This window comes from Astatotilapia calliptera, chromosome 17 (assembly GCF_900246225.1).
Source record: "Astatotilapia calliptera chromosome 17, fAstCal1.2, whole genome shotgun sequence".
Lineage (NCBI taxonomy): Eukaryota > Metazoa > Chordata > Actinopteri > Cichliformes > Cichlidae > Astatotilapia > Astatotilapia calliptera.
Window position 1 is genome coordinate 15,396,933 of NC_039318.1, and position 20,189 is coordinate 15,417,121.

Genomic DNA, 20,189 nt, shown 5'->3' on the forward strand with positions numbered 1-20,189 from the left:
GGGATACTAGGGTTCACCACTCAAGATGTTTCCCTGCCTGGTCTTACCTGCCAAGAAAAATTACTGTATATGACCCACACTCACTCGTGCGCTGTGCTGATCAAAGGCTCTGAGACTCTTGCTCAGAGCCTGTGTCCTTCAATCATGTGGAGGAGGTCAACCTGTTTTTGTTCCATGCCCCTGGTACTCCATTGGTTCTCGGCTGTCCCTGGCTTAGCCATCATAATCTGCAAATCGATTGGGCTAAGAATTGCGTTTCTGGTTGCAGTACCTGGTGTTACAAAACCTGTCTGCGGTCCACTATGCCCAGTATTTCCATTACTGAATCTTTCTCCTCTGCCTCACCGTCCCAATGACTGCAGTATTAACTTATTTCCTGGTGCTCTATTGCCCACCAGTCGGCTGTATAGACTTTCTAAAGCCTGAGAGAGAGGCAATAGAGAGCTACATCACTGACTCACTAGCTGCAGGAATCATTTGGTCATCCAAACGTCCACCTTCATCTCCACAGTCTTGAACTGGTTCAGCTCTATGTAGTTCTGCCTGCACCAGTGCAACATCTGGTCCACCTCCTGTCTGTATGCGGACTGTCATCATTCTGGATCAAACCAATGAGAGTGATATCATCCACCAACTTTCGGAGTTGATGTGTTTCATCTGCGTTCGTCCTGCTGTTGTTCCCTCCAGGTTTCAGGTTTTTCCTAGATCTTTGTCTCTGGTTGCATCTTTTTGTTAGCATTCCTAGTTTAGGTTTTTCTTAGTTTAAGTTATGGCCATTCTCTTCTCTTGTTTGTATGTTGCCTCCTACTGTAAATAAAGCTCTCTCTCAGTAAGTCAGTCTTCAGTGTCTGCTCTTGGGTCCACACTCTCTTCTCTACATAATCTGCCTTGCAGGACGTAACAAAAGTACGAATTTTAGTAATTACACATTAATAAATAAATTCGATGAATAGACCACAAAAAACAAATGTTAATTTCTCACATATGCATTGAGAAATGAACATTTTTCCCAAACCAATTGGATGGAAAGCTTCAACGCTTCATTAGCCTTCAGGCTGGAATGTTGGGAGGCTGTTCTGCTCCAGGTTGCCACTATATTGGAGGTACAGAGTGTCAAACATGAAGTGGCAAATTCCAAGTCTTTCTATATTAGGGTGGAACTGAAAGCTTACCAAGTACTTAAAAAACAAAGGAGAGTTTGACAGTCTTTTGTTTGGTATTTTTATCATTGTGAACTAACTTCTATATTTGAATAAAATCATTAGAAGTAGTAAATAGAATATCTTTGTCATGATAATAGAAATATCGATTAAGGTTAGATGATTGATGCATGTATGGTTTGTTCTGGGGAGGGGGCTTAAGCTTTAACCTGTCTTCAACCTGGCAAGGTGGCACTGTAGGATTCAAGTTTTGACTAGTAAGGTTATTATCATTAATGAAAAACAACAAAATAACTAGAACTAAATAAACATTTTTTTAACTCAAATAAATACAAACAAGGGTTTGTGAAAAAAGGAAAACTAACTGAAACTGTATTGAGCGTTCCCGAAACGAATTAAAATCAACTAAAATAATCGAGAAAACGTGCTTAGTTTTTTTTAGTTCTTTGTTTTTGTGTGCGTCAAACAATAGTCCACGGTTAATGTGAAGTCTAGTTTCTATTTTTTTTTTCTTGTTGTGTTGCATTATGCCAGCAGATGGCAAGTGCATCATCATGTCAGGAAACATTGGGAGAAAGTGCAAGAGTCTAATTTGAGATTACTTTGAATATGACTGTTTGTTTGTTTGTAGAAAACAAAACAAAAAACAAAACACACAGTGCTTTTCTCTTTTTTTTATTTTTTACATTTTATTTTATTTCTTCTTTAATGCAGTGCTTCTAACAGCAACCTGATGGCTACTGGTCAGTTCGTAGGAGCATCACAAACAAGCGGAAGCATTGCGGAATATGTTTATTGAGACTGGGATATCAACATAACTATGTGAGTCAGTTGCTTTCAAAAAGTTCAAAAAGCACTTCACTTGAATCAAAAAATCACAACACTTAATGCTGCAAGAATCAATGGTCTCATAGGGACTAACACTGATATAGCAAAGCAGAAAAAAAACTAATAAAAGAGGCAAGAAAGCAAACCCTTTGTGTAGCTGGCTGAAGCATAAGTGTGATGATTCTGGGTCTTTGACCCAGTGGTTTGTGTTTCAACCAGACCTAAACTAGTATCGGTATTTTGTAAACAAATTGTATGTGGGATGAAAAAAATTCCTGTGTGCAAGTGTGCCTCCTCCATCGCGTCCACCTGCGACGGCTCCCGGGCCTGGCAGATCCCAATGTACTAAATAGAAATGAAGAAGTTAAAGAACTGAGAACAAGGAGGGAGGGAGGGTGGGGCACGTAAACGAGAATGAACAGCTTACAGAACTGGGGGAACCTATAGATGACAACTGGAGGGAGCGTGTTTGGAGACGTGGTCCCGCTCCTGAAATTCCGATACATAATCTCTAATAAAAAAAGAAATCCCCCACTCGCCCTTGCTAGGTTAATAATGAGAAGGAAGACAAAGATGCCAAGTTTTCACAATTTTATATCAACCTGTTACAATTTCAATTTCACTTTTTTCCGTGGTGCCATGGACTTCAGTCTCTCTGGCTCAGAGTGTCTCTCTGGTCTCTGGTCACTCAGGAGACCCAAACGAACAAGGAGCACCACAGCCAGGCAGCAAACACCTTTACTGCGGGCCACAAAAACAAAATGTTAACATAGTTTGATGAGGTTTAAGTCTGGAGACTGTGCTGGCCACTCTTTGTTTTCAAGCTTACCTTGTTCTTTTTTCCTGAAGTAGTTCTGGCATAGCTTGGACTTATGTTCTGGGTTATTACCTTCCTGTAGGATGAACCCTTGACCAACTTGGTACATGCCAGAGGTATTGCATGGAGCTGGTTCAGGGTGCCTATCACTCTGTACAAGTCACCGACCCTGGATCCAGCAAAACAGGCCCAGACCATCACACTTCCTCCTCCATGTTTTACATTTTGCTCCATCAGTCCATAATAACATCTTCCAGTCCATGGCGGTGTTTCATCGCCCAGGCAAGCCTCTGTGTCTTATTCTGATGTCTTAGTAATGGCTTTCTTGCAGCAACAAGTCTTATCAGACCTGCATCTCTCAGCTAGTGTGGACAGAGTATTCTTACAACTCTTTGACTTCATCACCCACTGGACACCCATGCTTCAAATCATCCTGGGGCTCTTAGCCACCCCTGTTTTCTTCTATTGAAAGTAAGTGCTCTGTGTCGTCAGTTCAGCACCATCTCAGCTGGTGTCAGCAACTCTAAGGGTGACACGGGCTGCTCAGACCGAGGAGTGAAATAAACAATGTGCAGACCATCGTTGGACTCCTGAACCCCGTTATTAACCTGATCACAAAGTATGGCTCTCTATCAAGTATGTTCCCTTACACACTGAATCATGCAAACTCTCACCTAACCTTATTAGACCTTTTAAAATAGAGGCTCTGATCAACCCTGACTCTGTGCAGCTGAATCTGTCATGCAAGATGTGCATTCAAAGTGTTTTTCATGTATCTCAGTTAAAACTCACCCTTTCCAGTCTCCTGTGCCGCCATCTCACCTCACCTGACCTGCCCAGCTCATTGGTAGCCCCCCAGTGTACATCGTAAGGAGGACTGTGGACAAGAGAAGATTCCTGGAGTCCACAGGCAGCTGCTCTGGACAAGGCCATGCTCTGGGCCTTTCACCGCCTCCACATTGATAAACATGGTTGGTTTCCAGCATGTTCCCATTAGGAGAAGGGGGTTCTGTCATAGCCCACCAGTCCTCCTGTGTGTTTGTGTGTGTGCACGTGTGCACATTAGTTAACCACACTTTACTTTTACTCCACCTTTTTCCCATGCATACCTGTGGTAATCAACCCACCTGCTTGTCGCCTGGTGATCGGCTGGATCACCACATCCAGCAGAAAGGTGGCATAATTCCCTGTAAAGTATACGCTCTACAACACTGGTCATAATTTAGAATTTTATATGTTTTTATTGGCAAAAATATTCTTCACAATCACATAACACCCCAGGTTTTACATATCAACGCAGCCACAAATCCTTACCAATGTAATAGAAAACCCCAAAGATTTAAAAATAATTCTCTGACTGGGGGGTCAGCCCAGAAATACCTATATCACCAGAAGCAAACCTATTTTATTAAGCCTTGCATGAATGTTTGAAAGCTCTTGTAATCACAGTGTATTGTTGCCTGCATTGACATGATGGTATATATGACCACACATGATTGTATCTGTCAAAGGTCTATTTGACCTTTGATAGGTCAAGGTCACCAAATTATTCAAGTTCACTGTTAGTAGATATGCCTATGGTATCATAACTTTTCTTGAGTTATAGCATGCACCAGATTTTCAGAAATGAAATCTGCGAGTTTTAACAGATGCAACTTATGGTATCAATTTGAAACTTATAGATGACGTCTTTATCAAATTGTTAAATTCGCAAGATTTTCAGAAAACTTGACCTCTGTCGGCAAGATATGAACTTGTCTGAGACTTTTAGTAGACGCACCTATGGTTTTCTAAATGCCACATCACATCATTCTTGAGTTATTGTGTTCACAAAATTGGGTTGTTCATTCTGCAGTACCCATCAGTCTAGGCTGAGCAATAACAATCAAATTCAATGAGCTAAAAGACTTTAATGTTTTTATTTTATTAGTGTAAAAACACACAGATTGTATATAGGTATAAAAATAAAACAAGACAATGAGAGCAGTGATGACCTAAAATATAACATGAGAATGTAACAATTGATACCAATTATACCCACACACATAATACAGTGTTAACTTGAGAACAAAGAAGAGCAGGTAAAGTTGATAGTTACATGAGAAGATGATGTCCTGATATTGTAGTGAGCATTTTGTTGTCATGATTTGAGTCCACTTGTCTTCTTAGAGGCAAAGTTCATTCCAATTGGAAAAACACATTCTGATTTATCAGCTTTATGATGTGATGAGTAATGTGAAAGTGATCTCTTCAATGACATAAATGCACCATCCAAAGGAGATTATGGATTACTGAATGGTTTGATTATTCCCACAGGTCTAAGTTTTGCTTGATAGTAGCAACATTTCAAAGTGCAACATCTACTAAAATGTAATAAGGGTATCCTTTAATCTGTGAAATGATTACATTTCATCCAGGAAAAGCTGCACAAGCTGCATATCCCTCCACACACACACACACACACACACACACACACACACACACACACACACACACACACACACACACACACACACACGCACGCCACCACCCTTCACCACCACCATTTGCTCTTACAGGCTTCCCATGAAAATACTGAAAGCATAAGAGTAATGCACTATTTTGAAACTAAAAAGGGTCGTCTGTTGTCCAGGAATTCATCTGCCATTTAATGATTTTCTCTTGTCACCTTAAAAACCAGTAGGTGGGTCACTACAGTGAATGCTCTACTGATTTGCCTTTAAGGCAGTAGATTGGCTGCTCCTGCTGTAGATGACCTTTTCAGAGCCAAAGACCTCACTCTTCTTTGAAAGACCTCCCTCTTGAACCAGCTGCTCTTTGGTCATAGTTGGCACTCCAACTGTCAGCACTTTCTTAGATCCTGAGACCCCTTCTGACAGTAGAGTACTTCCCTGAACAAGACGACCCGGGCTCCCCTTTAGCACTTTCGTTGACCCTGAAGGGGCCTTGCCTTTGACAACCATCATGGTCTGGGACCCAGACAAGCTCCCAGCTTGGATCAGGCCATCACTCCAACTATGGGTGTCACCATTCTCCACCAGCACCATTGCAGGGCCCTGGGCTTGTCCACTGGACATTAGTGTCTGCCCTTGAACGAATACTCCTTGGGCAGGTCCAGACTGTGTGTTGTTAACCAGTACCATGCCTTGAAGGTTGGTGGTTGGTGCCTCAGCCAGCAGCACAGTGTTGTGGACCTGTGGCTGGACTACATAATGCATTGGCTGCAACACAGGAGTGGTGGTGTAGTACACAGGCTGCTGCTGCTGCTGCATTAGGAGCATCTGGCCTTGATTTGCTAACCCTGTTTTCATTGTGTTCATCTCTTCCTTCACCTTGGCTGTACTTTCCTTTACAATTTCAGAGTGCTCCGTTGTCTTCCTGACCACACTCTGCTCCACTTTGGAGATGGCAGGCTCCAGTTTGGGTGGAGGGGAGAGCTTTTGTGCACTCATCAAACTTGATACTGAGGTTTGAGTATTGATGTAGGCATTAGGGGTAATGGGTAGCGCTTGTTTGTCATCACAAGAAATTGTCTTGCCACTGCACACCTCTGCGAGAGTCTTAAACTTTGGTCCAAGGTCATCAAGAAACTGAAGGTCATTGTCTGACTCCAAAAGGCTACAGCAGCCTACTGAGCCAGCAGAGGACCCTTGGCCCTCATAATCATACACCAACAAACCATCCTTCACGCCAAGGTTGTCCTCTCCGCTGACTGTCTTCTGTATAAAAAAAAAAATCAATCAATAAAAAAATCAATACACTTTAAAAATAACGAAAGACATATTTATTGACGACAGTGACAGCCAATAAAAAGTGAATAATATCCACATAAACATTATTAGTTGCAACATTAACACGTGTGTTCACCTAACATCATTAGTAAAGCTACTACATATCACATTTAGTGTTAAAACTTTCCATTTAATTGGATTTAGTTGTCCATTTAGTTGTCAGCTAATTTCTCACCTGAGAGTAATACTGTGCCAGGAAGTGACGTGGCAGGGCAATGCTATCAAAAAATCCACCTTGCCTTGATTCTCTGGTCTCAAACTCTGAATGGAAATCAGTGAAACCCCTCATTTCTTGTCTGTAGTCAGTTGAAAAACCACCTTGATAGGTGCCAAATTTCATCCCATCAATGTCAGTGAGAGATGCCTCATAACCAAAACCTCCCGCTGGTGCCATTGCTCCATTTTTAACTGTGCCAAAAGTCACAAGTAGTGGCCCTTCCTATAAAAGTCATACAATTGTTAGAACAGTGAACAGTTTTTTATTGTGATTAAAAATCACTTTGAAGGAGCTTTCACAAAGACATCATCATCGATGCCGAGATTATTCCCGTTTTCAACACTTAAGGTAGTTGCAGTCTCACCGTGTTTTCTCCCGGCCCTTCGGTGCGGTAGTTAATAAGGTGTGACTTGGTCTCAAAGTCAGGCATGTCACTAAAGAGGTCTGGAAACTTTACAGCAGATCCACATAAGCAGAAGAACAGTAGCAGAGGAATGACTGTAAAAAAAAAAGTTTTATTTAAAGTTAAAGCTACAAATGTGGTGTGAGGTCAAAAGAAGGTGAAACAGTTTTTCAGAATGTGTAAAATCCCTAAAATAGATGTAATTACTGGGATTCCTTTAAGCTTTGGTAAGCTTTGGGGGATTTTAAATTGTTACAAAAGTCTAATCTGTTTAATTTTTGTAGTTATTGGTAGCAAGTGTAGAATAGTTTGGTCTGTAATTACTTTTGGCTATGTATTTCCTATTGGGAGAGACACAGGGTTTATTAGGTAAACCCTGCTAGTACCAGTTTATGCCTCTTTTCCTAACCTGCCTTTATTCTCCATAGATTCCCTATAGATGGTGTTGTGATGTGATTGGCTGATTATATATTTATATAATTAAAAGCTGACCAAGTCTACCTATAAAGTAGTCAGTAAGTGTTTTATTTAAATTTCTAGGTAAGAGAGTTACATTTTGTTATGGTTCGAGTATCAGTATAATTCTTTCATTGTCCTTTTTTATCTTATCAAATTTCTCAAATAAAAAAAAAAAATCACATAATGCTTACTCAAGAGCAGTAGTAGGCCCGCTAGTATTAGCCCAATGCCCGCAGGTCCTAATGATGTTGTTTTTCTACCACGACCATTGCTGCCTTGGTTTCCACACACAACTCCATTCTCGCAGGTACAAACTTGGACCGTCATTCTCTGAGGTTCAGGGCAGGCGTGTCCCTGCTGATCCTTCACCACAAATTCCACTTCATAAACACCAGGCCAAAAAGCCTCCTGAGACCGCAAGATAGCTGTAGTGTCTGTCAGAAACCAGAAAAATGTGAAATAAGTATGTATATGCATTACTCATAGATTTAGTCTTAGAGTGTATATGACAGATTGTAATCCACATTTTTATCTCAAAATAAAATTTTAAAATTTGTAAAACAAACAAAGCAAACAACAGCAACAACAACACTTTAGTATATTGACCTTTTTTTGTCTTTTGTCATTGTTTTCTTTATTTAACTACTACATCTAAAAAAAAAAAACCACCCCAAAAAAACTGAAATCATCATCTCACCATTTAGATTCTCCATGTGCCATTTCCCTTTAGTATTTTCTGGGATAATCTCAAACTTAAAAGGAGGTCCATTAGGATATGCGTCTTGATCACTGGCATTCACAATTACAGCATTTGCTGTGGTGCACAGAGTCTGGAAATTGCTGGTCAGGGTGGGGCAGTGGTCATTAGAATCTTCCACTTGGATGGCTATCGTACCAGTGGCTGTTTTACCAGGCATGTCTGTGGTGTAAAACCAGAAACAAACATATATAATCCAGTATTTATTTATTTATTTTTTTGCGTTGATATTTCTCCAGAGAGTTCTTCAACATTCATGCCGTACCATCTGAAATGCAGAGTACTTTGGCAAAATATGTCCCATTGACCAGGTATGGAGACTCCCTGTCAGGTATCCTGTTGAGTTTGATCTCAGCTGTCTCTGGGTCAATAGTCAGCCAGTTGTCAGGGTCTGAGCCTTTGGCATACCTACAGCAGAAATAGACCAGTTATGAGTATCACTATTATTGTGCACAGAAAGAGAAGCTGACACATATGTATGTGGACTGACTTGACTGCCTTAGCTGGTTGTCCAGTATCCCCATCTTTTGCAGGGTAGCTTGCAATAACATTTTTAATGTTAAAGGATTTCCCTTCCTCTGAGACAGGAATAGCTTTGATTTTAGGATCAAATCGTGGCCCCTCCGGCTGGTTCTTCACATTGATTTTGATAGGATAGGTTTTAAATCTTCCACTGCTTCCGCCACTTGCTCCACTTGCTCCACTGGCACCACTGGCACCAGTGGCACCACCTCCACCACCACCTCCACCACCGCCTCCACCACCGCCTCCAAATGCTGCACTTGCTCCACTGCCTCCACTTCCAACTAATGGATTCTTGTTCCTGACGGCTAAGCCTAGTTCAAGGTTCTTTACATCCTCATAATCCACAGCCTGTAAATGACGGATACAAGAACATATCTTTTAGCTCAAAAAATAATTAAAATGATTGATGACACATAAGAAACAATACAGTGTTTTATATGCATCTATAATTGGAGTGTTGCTATTGTTGATGCATTTTTGCTTTTTGTAAAACAAAAGGTATTATGGATTTTATATAAACTAACCTGCAAAATTATGCTCCTGTGCTATGTGTTATGAATGTTCTGAAAAAAATTGTTAAAGTAATGGGCAGTAGTCATATAGCAATGGCCAGTAAACCTCATACAGTGGTAATAGTTTTGTCTTCCAGCCAAGTACTACAGGGTAGTACAACAGGGACTTGACGCAAGCTGAATAAGCAAGTCAATGACAGCTTAAAATATTGGAAGGCAAAATTTAACGACTCCGAGCTTTATCGATAAGAGACACTTATCAAATTTTGGAATACTTTGAGTCTAAGTTCACATTGTAGGGTGTAATGCGTTCCAAAGTAACATATTATTGGAATGACATTATATAACTCTGTAACAAAGTAATGAAATGTGAAACCAAAGTAAAACAAATCTTCATATATGTGAATAGCACTCTTGTGAATGGCAGCATAGTCAACCATAGGAAACAATCATCACCCTGCAGTGATCAAGGTTCTGATCCTTACCTCATTCATAAGAGGGCCATTTGCCACAGAGTTTGACTTTGCATTTGCCAGATAGTAAAAAAGCTGAGTAACAGCACATAATTTCTTCTTAATTAAAAAGGTTGTACCTTATCAAGCATTAAGATGCCCTTGTTGGTGTTGGGGTCTGTTTTAATGCTGAAATACCCGCCTTCATTGCCTCTGACAATATTAAAGACAGCTTTCCAGTTGTCTGTGGCCTTCAGATCTAGGTCCTCTGCTTGGATCCTCATCACCTCCACTTGTTCTGTGTTCTCCTCAATGCTTCCTTCATACTGTAAGTGAAATGCATAACATGAAATTAGAGTTCAGCTGTGTCCGGATGTGTTCACTTTGCCCTAATCTCCTCCTATGTATATACTGTCTGTGCCACTCTGTTCTTGGTCACATCCTCACTCGTGTTGTGTGAGCCTCCTCAGTCTGTTCTGTCAGTCCTATCCTGCACATTATTTGTTTTCTGTGCCATTTGAAATAACTTTTTGATTTCAGCCAACGAAATAGTTATTTCACGCAATGACATGCAATTGGCTATTGTTCACGTGTTACTGTAAGGTGACCTTGAGGGTCTGAAAGGCACCTATAAATAAAATGTATTATTATTATTATTATTATTATTATTATAAATCAATTCATAATTCTATGTAATGTTCTTTTTTTCTGGATTTTTGGTTGATATTTTGCCTCTCCCATTAAAATGAAACCACGTTAAAAATGAATACTTTTCTCTCTATGTGGCAAAATCACAAATTCAGCAGGTGGTCAAATAAATATTTCCCCTGCTGTATATGTTAATATAGAGAAATGTAAGGAAGAGAGGTACCTGATCTTTTTCCAGTCTGGGAGGATTGTCATTTACATCAAGGATATTTATGGTAATAGTGGTAGTTCCGGTGTTTCCCTCTGGATGTCCATTTCGATCTTGACCTTTTATCGTCAGAATGTACTTACTACATGTCTGAAATTAAAAGACATCAAAATAGTCATTAAACAAATACGTTTGTACTAGAGATGGCACGATACCACTTTTTTATGTCCGATACCGATACCGATATCATAAATTTGGATATCTGCCGATACCGATATGAATCCGATATAGTGTTTTTTAATCAACAAAACTGTTTTTTTTAAATATCTTGCTGCATTTTGTATAAGTTCATACTCAAGTTTAAAACAACAACTACACTAAAGCTATTCTGTTATACCTGTATGCAAAAAAAATATTTCATAGTTCAGCAATACTGATCAATCTAATAAACTCAAACCTACACCATCCTCCCTATTCTGGTATTTTAAAGAGTACTTAGCATAAATATTAAGCAACCTAACTAATAGGGTTCCAACTCCCAGCAACAACAAAAATAAATAAATAAAAAATAGGGAACCACCCCTCACGCTCCACCTCATGATGCTTAATCGACGTAATCAACCTTAATTTGATGCAGTGTGAAAAAAAAAATGCACAGAAATCAATTATTTTTCAAGAAATATTAAATAGATTCAACATCTTTCTTCAACAAAATTGCAGACTGCACAGATGGTACCTTCCCAAAGGAAAAAGTACTATAGCTTACTAGGGTATATATATTAGACTTAATAGTTACTATATACAGTAATTGACTTCTATTCATTTTACATCAGATTAAAACTTTGGGTGTCAGATAATTATTTATTAAAAGCTAGACATTTTAAATGAGAATAAGAAAGAAAAGTATGTCTTTGTGCCCCCTTTTCCCTGTTCATGCCCTATCGGCCCCCCTGGCTAAACTTTGCTAGATCCGTCCCTGCACAGTTACCAGCGTCAGCTACGTAGAAAAAGATCCTCGAGTAGAAAGTAATATTAAATAAATTCTAACAACAGCTTATCAAGCTTAAACGTGCTGCTGTTGTTCAGCCGCTGGTTTCCTCTTTCTGGTGCAAAGTGGGCCAAAAGCAAACTAGAGACACGGACTCGCGACAGAAAAGCCGATCAGCTGACCGTTAAGCAGTTTCATGATTGAAGTAGCAGCAGGAGAGGCAGTCGCTTGTTAAGCTTAAAGCAGGAATGCTTTACAAACAGTTAGAGATGGACTTACACACTTGCTTTACTTCTCTCGGGAAAACTTTGTCGGAGATGAAATGCCGGGTTGCTAGCGAAGCTCCACATGCTATCCAGAGCACCGACAGGTCCCGCATGCCACAGCCGCTCTATCACGTGATGCATACTGCTCCGACGTGCTAACGTTCTGAGGTGAGTTACGGCGTGTTGCAAGTTTTGTGAGGTGCTTTCGTGATATTTAATGGATCGGATTACATTTTTTTATTTTTCTCCGATATCCGATCCAGTAATTTAGGTCAGTATCGGACCGATACCGATACGTAATATCGGATCGGTCCATCTCTAGTTTGTACAATACTGGAGTTAGAACAGAGACTTGGGATGTTATCAAGATGTTTCATTCATCATTTTTGTCATAGTATCTAACTGAATGGACTGAATGAAAATAATCATTGTTATCTTGTAATTACTTAAAGGATTTGAGTTTCATTAACACAAACACAATAGAGACTTTTATTTATGGAATGGTCAAAAGGTTGACAGATTTGTTAAATAGGGTAACAAGGACCCTCTGCCTTTACTGTATCCAGAATATTTGCCCTTGGATGTTTGCTCTGGCTTGCTAAGCTTGTTCCATAATAATGTCTCTAAAGGCCCTTTCTGAGGACACAGAGATCGAGGAATGAATATGACAGGCCATCGAAACACAAAATAAAAAACAAGCTCAATTGTGTCGACGACTGTGGTTTACTGATAAAACCTGCCCCTTCAGCTGCCACTGATTTTACTATATGCTCTTTTACTATATGCTCCAGTGTATAAACAAATTTTTTTTTCTGATAAATAGTTATTCCCCCCCCCCCTCCCCCTCCCCTATATAGCCATATATAGTGGTTATATATCTCACCACTATCCCATGTTATTAAAAGAACTTTCTTGAATCATATAGTCAAACATACATAGTTCATACCTCTCTGTCCAGAACAGGCCTTTTAACAAAGATGGATCCACTTTGTCTGTCTATGTAGAACATATCTTCCGCTGGATTCTGAACTATGATGCTATAAGCAATCTGAGAATTGAGATTTCCTGGTTCATCAGCATCAAATGCAGTGACTGTCGTAACCAAGGTATCTGTAGCATTAAATGAAAAAACAAAACAAAACTCAATTTAATTTGAATTTTAAATTTTAAACAAAACTTAATTTCACATTCATTGACACTGTACATGAGAAAAACAGACATTCTGTTCTCCATATTGATATTGTGCAGTGTCCTGCCCTGGTTTTAAAACAATGATACAAACTTGTCAAGAAGAGCTCCTAACTGTTGTGTGCCAAATAATGCTTTTTACATAATGAGCAAATGTTAACAGAAAATTGTTATTTACAAGATCAGACAATAAATAAATATAAAATAATAATAATAGTGAAATAACATGAACTGCAGAACGCAGGCTGTCTGTAACCTCCAGCAGCTCATTGGAAAGACTTTAGCAATTTGATCACTCAATTACACAAACACTAGAAAAATCAAAATCCTTTTTGTTTAATTTATAATTCAATCATTTCGTTTTACACCGCTCACTACCATTACAAATTTGAATGAGATTCACACCACTGACCTTTAGGACTGAGCTCATCTACTTCAACAGGTTCAACATCTGGAAATACTGGAGAGTTGTCATTCTCATCTACAACCTTGATTCGTAAGTCAATTTTTTTTTCTGCAATTGTGCCATTCTTGTACATAGCAACACCAGACAACTGAAAGAGTAGTAGATAGAAATGTAACCATTGTTGTTCGTTATTTAGCTTGACATAAACTACAACGCCTTGCAGTATGGATTTACCACCAGTAAAGGTGCATTTTACAAGTTTAGGTGACAAAGGTTAGTGAAACCAATTTAATATCAGAGCAAATACTATATATTACAGTGAGCAACACAAAAAATATCTTTGTAGAACGTTATATTATCATGGCAAAATTGGTCTTTCTTCTTTTCTATAAAATGCCATCACTTCATCTTTCTTTACACAACTATGGCTGAAATGGTATCCTGTAACCTTTAACATGTTTCTAATTGGCCATTGATATGGTCGACAGCTGTGGTCACATGTTTACATGCATTCATCATAGGCATGAGTGCCATGGTCGTTTGGAACTTTTAATTATTTCTTTGAAGTGGTCCCAATTATATATACAGGCTTTTAAGCACAGTCCACATTCATTTGTGCAATGTATCAGCAGCACTGGGAGCAAATAGTTCCAGAACATGGTGCAATCATCACCATGCTGAAAAGCTGGTACAGGGTTTTCTGGGCTTGAAAGACCGAATAGCCTAATCTTTGTCTCGTCTGCGGCAATAAAGCGCAATTTTGGCTTGATCATGTGGGCAGATATAAATCTGTGTCAAACTTTGAAGTCGTAGATTTTGGAGCAGGAGCTTCATTCTTGGTCAGCACCCTCTCAGTCCATGGTGATGTAAAACTCACTTCACTGTGCACAGTGACTCTGGTGTTCCAGCAGTTTCCAGTTTATGGCAGGCTTGAGTGTTAGAGGTTCCTGGATTGTTCCTGAACATCTGAACCAATGTCCTCTCATCTGAGGGTAACAGCTTGGATCTTCTTCCAGAACTTGGCAAAGTGGTGGCATATCCAAAAACTTGTACTTGTATATAATTATTTTGATGATGACCTTGGAATCTGTAGTTGTTTAAGAGTGGTGAGAGGTGACCTTCCTAACTTTTGTAGATCTGCAATTCTCCTCCTTAGTTATTCACTAAGTTCCTTGGACTTTACCATTGTTCTGAGTTCTTAGTGAATCCAGTGAGTGGTTCAAAAAAATCCTTTTTATGCTGTTAAAGAGAAACTACCTGTTGTAGTCAATCATGACTAACTCACTAACGAGAAGTTAATGAGTCAGTCAGCCTGTACAATGACTGTGCAGCCGAAATGCTGTACAATCATTTGGAAAAATGATTGACATTGGATTTTTTTTTTTAGTCCTTTATTTAACCAGGTTAAAAAAAAAATCTCATTGAGATTAAAAATCTAATTTCCAAGAGAGACCTGGCATCATGGCAGCAAAAGTCAAAAATACATGTACCACATGAGTACATAAAAAGAAGAGGTCAAAGAAATGGCCCAAAATTACCATGACATTCATTCCGATGATGAGTATTTGTAAACGTCCACCACAGCTGTAGATAATTCTTAAACTATGTAGACTAAAGCACTGTATGAATGTATTGCTTAATGTTTTTTATAGTCTGAGGTGGTCATTAAGACGAGGAAAGGCGTATATAAATGGCAGTCCATTTTGAATTATCTTAATATTTAATGTATTGAGGACAGCTGTTGAATCTTATTCCATACCAAAGAAGAACTACAGGAGGACTCACGTTGTAAGTATCGATCACTTCCCTGTCAAGCAATTTAGTGACACGAACATCACCAGAATGTTGGTCAACCACAAAGACATGGAAAGGAAATTGGTTTGCCCCAACACCTTCCAGGGAGTAGAGAAGATTTGAGCCAAACTGAAGATCGGATCGAATCTGAAACACAAGGTGGAAGACTTCATTATTTCACCACATATGCACCAAAAAACTGAAGTTGTCTATTTCTTTAAATAATTTGTTTTTAACATGAATTCTTATTATGTGTGAAACTGATTTATTCTTATTCTTACAGCTGGTGGTGTTAAATTGTCAAATAATAAAACATTTTTTAAACAGTATGCTAATAATCAAAATCAAAATATTTCAATACATAAAGGAAATTAGGGGGTCACAGGTGCTCCAAGACAGTAACTAACTAAACTAAATTAAATAATACAATAAGGAAATAAAAGAAAGAAAGTAAAGAAAGTAAGAAAGTATGGAAAACTAAAGCAGGCTGCATGATGGCTGACACATGCACACTAATTATAGGTAATAAGTTTATTACAATTCTTCAGTGTTCTCTTCTATATGTTTTTGGTTGCATAACTTTCAAATAATAATCTGAATGCATTTGAAATCACTGTCAGCAAGCAAGAAAATAATGGGGGTTTAAAGATCCCTTCACAAACAATTAGACAGTCTTTATATTTCATGAAAGCCCTCTTACAATTGGCACAACCAAATCCAATAGGATCCCTATTTTGAGCCAGCACCTAGAAATGCTAATGCTATTGTTCAGAGGACTGATTGCCCAGTGGTTTCTTACAGTCGATGCTTTATCTATAACATAAAATGTTTCAGAAAAGGTTAGGCGATACCTGAAGAAAAACCATCTTGGTGGCACTAAAAAGTCATGGTTAAACATTGAATTACTTCACTGATACATGGGTATTTTTTGTTTATGACAGGCATTTATGCTTAATAATCAGGAGACAGAATTAAAGTGAAATTAAGTATCAGTGACTTACCTTAGCAATCGCCTTCTCTTTAGTGTAATCGAAATTTTCCTTAAGAGGCTTTGGAGGAAGAACCCATTCTCTCTTTTTTCTTACCAAACTGGATCCAGAGTTGTGATTCTGTACAGCAAGAGCTTGGAGCTATAACACAACAGACACAACACAACAAACTTCAATACTCTTACATAATAGCTTTAGTGTCTGTGATCCAGAGTTTATGTTTTGGGCATTTTTGACCTTGTTTACTTTTATTGTAGTGATCTGTCATCCTATTTGCTGGTGCTTCCTCGCTTCCTGAAATGAATAGTTCTTAGTTTCTTGTTCGTTTAGTCTCATTCTTTTGTGTTTCCTGTTTTATTTTGTCTGGTTAAGTCTGATTGGTTCCTCGTTCCACAGCTGCCTCCACTTCCCTGATCATCCTGCTGTGTATTTATTGGGTGAGTTTCCCTTTGTCCCTCGTCGGATCATCAGTTCATCTGCTCATGTTTAGTTTTGCCCCGGTTAGCTTTAATTTGGGTCCACTCTCTTTCCACTTCACACGATCTGCCACCGCAGACCGTGACAATAACATTTAGGGCAAAATTAGAGTTTGTTTGATTCTAACAATCAAATTAATATTTAGTATGACCACCTTTATTCTTTAACTTTGTTAGGCAAACTTTCTTGTAATTTAAGTAGTTTTCAAGAACAATGCTTGTCTCTTTTGCCTGCTAACTGCGTTTTGTCTCATTCTCTGTCAAGATGATGTTGAAGTCTCTAACCTCTTAATACCTAGTGTGACATATTTGATACATACAGTTTTTGTGAGTTTCAAAACTTCTACATTATCAGTTTGATTTCCCCCTCCTGAAAAACCTAAAAAAAAGTGGCACAACACACTTTAAGTAATTTAAAAAAAATGCCAGATGTAGCAAATACAATACAAATTAAAAAGTCATATATGGAAGTTAAAATCTTATTAATATTTAAACAGTTTTGTCAGATGGTTCAATAAACTCTCCATTTCTCCAACTTTCCAAAAAAGTTGACTTTTCTGGCAATTATTTCATCATTCACTGTGGGTTTTTCTATCCATGTATCCTTTTAGTGTACTGACAGTACACTAAAATTATACAATATAACTGTCATACAGAAAAATGAAGCCACTCAGATGGTCCTGGCTATACTTCTGTTCTGTTTTCATAGTTCCATCAATTTTGACAAGAATTTCCACCGTGTTTAACCATGGCTGTAGACACTCGCTGTTGGAATATCTCAGCCTTTTCTCCCTGTTTTCCTATTTTAAGAATGCCTTGTTAACAGCCACCCTTCCACTAGGACCATTTCTGAAAAGGCTTCAGTGACCAATAGATGGACCAAATGGAGTGTGAGATTCTTCTCCTAAGCCTTGCGTCAGTTTTTCCCACTTCTTTAGACATAGCTTTAAGATGCTGTCCATGTACAGCACATATTTTTTTAGGCTGGCCGCATTCTTTTTTGTCCTTCACTTTTCTAGCTCCTCAAATTTGTCAGGGACATATTAATGATAATATATGTCAACACTCTTAGGACCCAGTTTTATATTGATATAGTTTATTTTTGCTCTCACGTTTACACAGACTTGTTCTTTATTAGTCAGGATCAACGTTAGAAAGCCTTGCCAGACTGTTTGTCTTTGAAAACATATAGAGGACTTCTGCCCTGTTTTAATCATCCTGATGTCAATGATGCGTTCAGTATCACTTGTATTGCCTTCGATATGTGCAAAACTACACAATTAACAATATGAGTGTCAAAAGTGTCAAAACATTAAAGTAATGTTAAATGGTTAAACAGAGAGACAGACAAGGAAACCTGAACAGACATCAAAAAGATAATGAAACCAAAACTAGAAAAAAAAAACATTTTAAGTGTATCTGATGTCTGATATCCTCGTGTTTGTGTTGTTCCTGTGATATGAAAATAATGCTAATTCAGGCTTGTCATTGCATTGTATGTCGTATGTTATTAATGTTGGTTTATTAGTGATAGTTTTTAAAAACTATATTGTCATTATAATACTGGTCCAGGATCAGCATCACAACTGACCAATGGCAGTAAATAATAGGAACAACACCAGCACACTTCATCACATACACCCCTGTATGTCATACCTCTCATTAATCTAAGTGGAAAGGAGCTGAAAGTAACTTTAATGTAAATGGCTCGACCTTTACATTTTCTAATCTAATGTTTTGAAATTAGAATCACCAGTTAATCTAACGTAAGTCGGTAAACAGCTTTCTAGCTGGTAAAGTATTGGCATCACAGGAGAAACACACCCAATCACTCCATCTAGAGAAAATTTTCACATGGAATACTTCAAGCTTCCAGAGAAGGGAGTGCTAAGTAGAAGATGCACGGCCAAGTATGCAATGACGGCTAAACATTTTCAATTACACCTAGTTATAACTACTATCAGTGAGTTGGATGAGAAAATTATGTTGTGTTTCTATATAATAGCAACAACTCATTTGCTGAAACATCTTCCAGAATTCAGATAACAAAAAATAAACAAAGACATTTCAAAACCAGTTTTGTTAAGTGGTGAAATAGCTTTTTCTTTTTTGTCTTCTTCTTTACTTTTTAAATAAAAAAAAAAAGCACTGAACTCACCGCAAACACCAGCAACACAAACACGGGAAAAGAAGCCCGAGTCATGATCGGGGAAAACTCCAAACGAATGTTATCCGATCAAGTGAACCGACAGAGTTCTGGAGGCTATGCTTCCTGAATGTGACAGCTGAAGTGAGATGAGGTGGCTTATCACAGAGCTTATCAAGGAGGAGGGACTCTTTCTCCCTCTCTCTAGCTCAAATACACAATGACACCCCCCCCCACAGCATCAAATTCAAGAGAAACATAGATAGTCGATCTTTTACATGACTGTTCATGTAAAGACTCCTGTGTAAGTGTGTGAAGTGAGGGCAAAGCCAGGGCCTTGTAAGGTGAAGCATGTAAAGGTAACTCAAGGTAACTTTAATGCCAGTGTTATCTGGATTCACTTATCACAACATCAGCAATCAACTGTTTCATGTAGCTGGATAACAACATGCTAAGTTAACCCAGGTTTTATTCTAAGCATTTACATGACAGAGTTGGCGTTGGCAGCATGTGGCCATCCGTAACTATAAATAAGTGTTGTGCCAGCAGAAAGACTGATTTTACAAGGGCAGATAAAACTTTGTAGCCGTATAAATGTCTGTAATAAATAATAAAATTATTAATAATAAAAAAGTTGGACAGTAGTTTAGTATTAAAAACCTGTTCGAATGTTTGCGTGCTATGTTTAAGAACAGAAAAGAGCTACTATTTTTGGCCTATGTGTAAGTTAACAGACTTATCAATATGACACTGATATAGTCGACACCTTCATAACTTATTACTATCATAGGTTTGAGGAGTCTTTCAGCAATGATGGCACTTTTTTCCAAAGAGACTGGTCAGTTGTCCGAGATCAATAGATGTAATTCTATACCTGCTCCAGAGCAGGTGAAGTTTGAGAAGGAGATTGAACGGAGGGAGACGGACAAAAAGGACGAGACAAACAAACCTAAAGACAGGACTGACTTAACTGGGAGACATAAACTAGAAATACTGATAAACTCAAGAGCACAAGCAAACTGAACTAGAAAATAGAAGACACACACAGAGAAGATAATAATGAATAAAATAGACTCAAAATTGTGTAAACAGAAAACACTGGGTCAGTAATCCAGGTAATTTTCACTTCAGCCACAGTTTATTAATTTAAGTATTTATT

At 38.5% G+C, this 20,189-nt stretch overlaps 1 protein-coding gene across 1 annotated transcript; it reads right to left on the minus strand.

Annotated features, from left to right (window-relative positions):
* Window positions 1-4,020: 4,020 nt before the first annotated feature.
* LOC113008785 (desmoglein-3-like) lies at window positions 4,021-19,157 on the minus strand. Its single transcript, XM_026146528.1, has 14 exons — window positions 19,043-19,157; window positions 16,421-16,549; window positions 15,411-15,566; window positions 13,632-13,773; window positions 12,978-13,141; window positions 10,793-10,927; window positions 10,062-10,247; window positions 8,923-9,305; window positions 8,698-8,840; window positions 8,373-8,594; window positions 7,867-8,109; window positions 7,178-7,311; window positions 6,772-7,035; window positions 4,021-6,524 (listed from the first exon to the last, which is right to left on the minus strand). Exons 1-14 carry the CDS (start codon window positions 19,085-19,087, stop codon window positions 5,511-5,513), a joined length of 3,360 nt encoding a protein of 1,119 aa, XP_026002313.1. The 5' UTR covers window positions 19,088-19,157; the 3' UTR covers window positions 4,021-5,510.
* Between the last annotated feature and the right edge of the window lie 1,032 nt (window positions 19,158-20,189).